The 4,293-nt window shown below is 36.6% G+C and overlaps 1 protein-coding gene across 4 annotated transcripts in view; it reads left to right on the top strand.

Annotated features, from left to right (window-relative positions):
- LOC122061817 (rRNA N6-adenosine-methyltransferase METTL5) overlaps nucleotides 1-1,436 on the top strand; it is a 27,620-nt gene extending 26,184 nt beyond the window's left edge. For 2 of the 4 annotated variants that reach the window (XM_042625365.1, XM_042625323.1), the window contains one exon: nucleotides 1,079-1,436. In XM_042625365.1, the coding sequence (XP_042481299.1) occupies nucleotides 1,079-1,084 (6 nt within the window). In that variant the 3' untranslated portion in view covers nucleotides 1,085-1,436. Of the gene's footprint in view, nucleotides 1-600; nucleotides 981-1,050 lie in introns of those variants that run through there. The other 2 variants (XM_042625357.1, XM_042625348.1) reach the window with 2 other exon arrangements.
- The last annotated feature ends 2,857 nt before the right edge of the window (nucleotides 1,437-4,293 follow it).

Below are 4,293 nucleotides of genomic sequence, written 5' to 3'. Positions count from 1 at the left end.
GCGCGCTAAGAGATTCAACTTCTCATAATAAAGCTGGGTTGGAGGCTTTTGAATGAGAATGGGGGGTTTGTGGTATTCACTTTTGGGTGCTAAATACTTTTACAATCAAGTCTCTCTTTGATCCATCAGTTAATTCTAAGAATGGTATCATCAAAAAAAAAAAAAAAATCTAAGAATGGTTCATGGGTTTGACAGAGTATTGTTAGTGTGTTACCCACACTTCAAGAGTTGGTTTATATTGGTATAGGAAATGGGACTTCTATCTGGGTATATGGAGTGATCGTTGGTTCCAAAAGTTCCTTGTTTTTTGTATACACTCTTCTTGTAATACGAATCCCATGATAGACAAGGTAAGTGATCTTACTATCAACAAGGAGTGGAATATTCCATTAGTATATAATGTTGTTCCAATTGATTCCTTCTTTAACTTAGATGGGGTTCCATATTATCTCGATTGGATAGTTTATCTGCTGGGTCAGTTTTCACTTTCTTAAAGCAAGAGTCCCATACTCTCTCCATTCAGGCGTATTGGGATATTGTGCGATGGTGGAAATTTATGTGAATCTAAATATTCATCCCAAGTTTTTTTTTTTTGGACAGTATTGCTGAAGGGCTTACCTTGCAAGTCTAGGTTAGCTGCTTGGGGCGAGGGTGATGATTTGCGTGGTTTTTGTTGGTCAATATTCTGAAACCACCTTGCATTTGTTTTTCTCTTGTGAATTCAAAGACTTGGTTACAGGAATTCTTGATTGAAGACTGACCTCTTAATGGGTGATTCTATACTCCTTAGTACAAAAATGAATTCAAAGCCATTTTTGTACATCTTTCCTCAAAAATGGCTTGTTCAATCTTTCTGTTTCACAGTGGTTGTTTACTGTGATTGCTATTAACCTTTACTTTATATGGTACCATCGTAACCAAATTCTGTATCCTCTTGCTATTCTACCCAATGTTTCTAAGTGGATTAGAGTATCTCTTTATATTCAGACTTACTCCTTTCTGGGAATGAAATCTTCGTCATAGTTAATACCCTATCTGCACATGCCTCAGACCTCCCAATTCTCTATTGTGCTGGCAGCTTTGATGAACTTACTAAGGAGGTTGGATGGGCTTCTTGTATTTATCTATCAAAACAAGTCCTTGCAGCATTTGGTTCTGCTTTGGCTGGTAGTGAGATCGGGATTGAAGCCAGGGGGCTCCTTCAAGGAATGGAAGCATGTAGGAGGTGGGAATTCTGTTCTGTAGAGGCTTGCACAGGATCCAAGAACTTGGTGTCTTTAATTCTTAAAAAAAGAATGGAAGATACGTTTTTAACATTTCTTTTGGTTGTAATGACGCTTCAAGCTTTAATCTGTGAAGTTGTGACATTGATGTGGTGGGAACCATGGGCTTTCTAGCTAAGCAAGCAAGGATAGAGAAGTGGAATTTTTTTTTCTTCTTTTGGGGCGGTGGGGGAGTGGATGTTCTTACTCTTATCTTTTGTATTGTGTTAATTTGGTTTATTTTCGTAAAAAAAAAAAAAAAAAAAAAAAAAAAAAGGGGACCAAAAAGGGAAAAAATAATAGAAAAGAAAAGATTGAGTTTTACCATTTTGAGTGTAAGATTTGAGGACGAGCAACATTTCTTTTTGGACAAAGTTTTTCTTCACCGGTGGCTGAACGATGGGATGGTCTAGATGCGACTCCCTTGCTTCTCCCCTATTGTATGGGATGGCGATAGGCCACGATGAATAAATCCCATTCATTGTGGCCTTAGGAAAACTCGGTCCTTTTCTTTTTTACATAGGGATACTATTCATTCAAATTTTAGCTCGAAAGAAAAAAAGGCTCAGACTACGTTGGAATTACATGGGTTCCAGTTGCTAATGGAATTATTTAAGATCTAACATCGGCTGAAGGATGTATGTTAGCCTTCTCCTTTAATTTGCTAATATAAAAAAGCTCACTAATTTTTCCAATGTAGAGAGAATAAATGTTGGGGTTATACGTATTCTCATTGCTGATGGAGCTGATCTAAGGTCTAAGAACAAACACTCAGATCTCTTATCCTATGCAAGGGATAAAGTGTAGTTTTCCCCCAAGAGTATCCCAACTGGGCTAGCAGTTGGCAACAAGGAGGTTAGGGTACCGTGATTGCCTTTACCGCTACTCAAAGGGTTTCCTTATAAAGGGCGCAACCTCTGGAGATCCATTTATGGTCTTACGATAATTTCTAAAACTTGGAACATCTGTAATTGTCAAAATGTACGTTTAGCTTTGATCAAAACATGGATGGAACTTGCATTTATAAGAAATGCAATGAGAATGTGGTAGTGTTCATAGTTCATTATGTAGATAATGTACTTTTATTGGGAATGACATAAGCATGTTGTCATCTTCGAGGTGTGGTCTACTATTTTATCAATGAAGGACTTAGAAGAGGCTAGTCATAAATTTGGGATTAAGCTTGCGAGAGATTGCAAAAATAAGATGTTGGGACTCTCACAATCTAGCTACAATGACAAAGGGCTGGCCAACTTTAAATATTTGATATGTAATAATCAAAAAGAGGAAATGTTCTTTTCATGGTGCCAGTCTATCTAAGTCATAGTGACCTTGTGAGAACAATGGGTTTAGACCGAAGGGGTAATGCGGTATAATGACAAAGTCATCACCTAAATTAGGGTCTATAACCCACAAATAAAAATTATTAACTCCATTTTAAGCTGGTCCAAACGCAGGTTGAGTTCTTGTTTGGTTGCGATCCGAAGCAGGTGTTAGAAACCTCGATCCACCCAGTCCGAATGGACTTCAGTCATGGGCATGCCAAACATATTAAGCTGTATGCATCATAATGTTAAGAACACACCTCTATCCAATGTTGACTCCTAGCTACACCATTGTGGGCAACAATGACACCGCTGCAATGCATGGGGGATATTTCAGGGCACAATTGATGAAATCAAATGAAATAAAAAGAAGAAAATAAACAAGACTTGCCTAGATACAAAACTTATGAAGAGTGTAGAGATGTTGGAGTAGGTAAGGCTTAGGTTTGGAGGAGGTCAGTTTTGCAAAACTGCGAGGGACACTTGGACAAAGGGAGTACTCTCTCTGTATATCTCTTTCTTAGGGATTTAATAATTCTTTCTTAAAGGGCCCTCCTCAACATCTTGAGTTATACATTACAAAGTTCATTTACTATTATTATTTTAAAACTCATTTTTAGCAATTTATCATAAGAATATCATAAGAATTTGGAACACCGCTCGGGGCATGAGAACCTCTAGAGCTATAAACAAAAATATTGATCTGAAAATGATATCGGAGGGATTTGCGGTAATTGTGGAAATTTCATTCTCGCTACGATTAGTATCTTCCCTAGAAGAAAAAGAACTAGTAGAATCTCGTAATTTACGATCAATTCATTCAATATTTTCTTTTTTAGACTGCAATATTCAGATGTGCAACCCCAATGCCCAAGAAATATTTTAGTGTTCCTAATTCTTTGATATGAAACTTGTGTTGTAGCCTGTAAGTGGGCTTTGACGACCTCAATAGATGAAGAGTTTGTTGGCGGTGGAGGATACCCAAAAAATATTTTGCATCCCCACACAATGGAATGTGTAATACAGGTCTGAAAGAAGATCAACAATAGGGTTCAGAGTTACCTCAAAACCCACAATAGCATGTTCTCTGAAGGATTATAGCACTTGATTTGGCTACTCTACAAGAGTAATAGAGAACAACGCAGTGGAGATAATGTTCTTCCTGAATTAGAGTTTCGACTTTCACAAACCCTACTTGTTAAACCTGAAGAGACAAGAGATGGCTAATAATGATGATGTGTGTTTATCTCTCCTCCCTAATTATGTATTTATAGAATGACATCTAGCAGTCGAAAATCCTAATACGATGAAATAGCAAGTACATAAAATCTTGACCATTGGTTGGGTCCGTAAACAATTATATACTCAAAATATAATTACTTAATAATAATAATAATAATAATAATAATAATAATAATAATAATAATAATAATAATAATAATAATAATTTGTAAAATTACCATTGAGCTAGGATTTCATCCAATCATCGTCTATAAATTCTTTCTATTCATAGATACATGAGCAGGAATCTAGCCTACTGATGATATACAACCACTTTAGGCATCAACCATTGGCACACCAAAACACACAGAGTAAACTTGTAGTGGTAGGGACCTCTTAGTTATGGGGATAAAAATAACAAGCACACAGTCTTGTTGTGTAAACAATTGACTGTATCACATACAAGACACTCGTAATAATATATC

The sequence above is a fragment of the Macadamia integrifolia genome, chromosome 2 (assembly GCF_013358625.1).
Source record: "Macadamia integrifolia cultivar HAES 741 chromosome 2, SCU_Mint_v3, whole genome shotgun sequence".
In the NCBI taxonomy this organism is placed as follows: domain Eukaryota; kingdom Viridiplantae; phylum Streptophyta; class Magnoliopsida; order Proteales; family Proteaceae; genus Macadamia; species Macadamia integrifolia.
The sequence above is the reverse complement of the archived record's forward strand: the minus strand, read 5'-3'. Positions and strand labels throughout refer to the sequence as shown.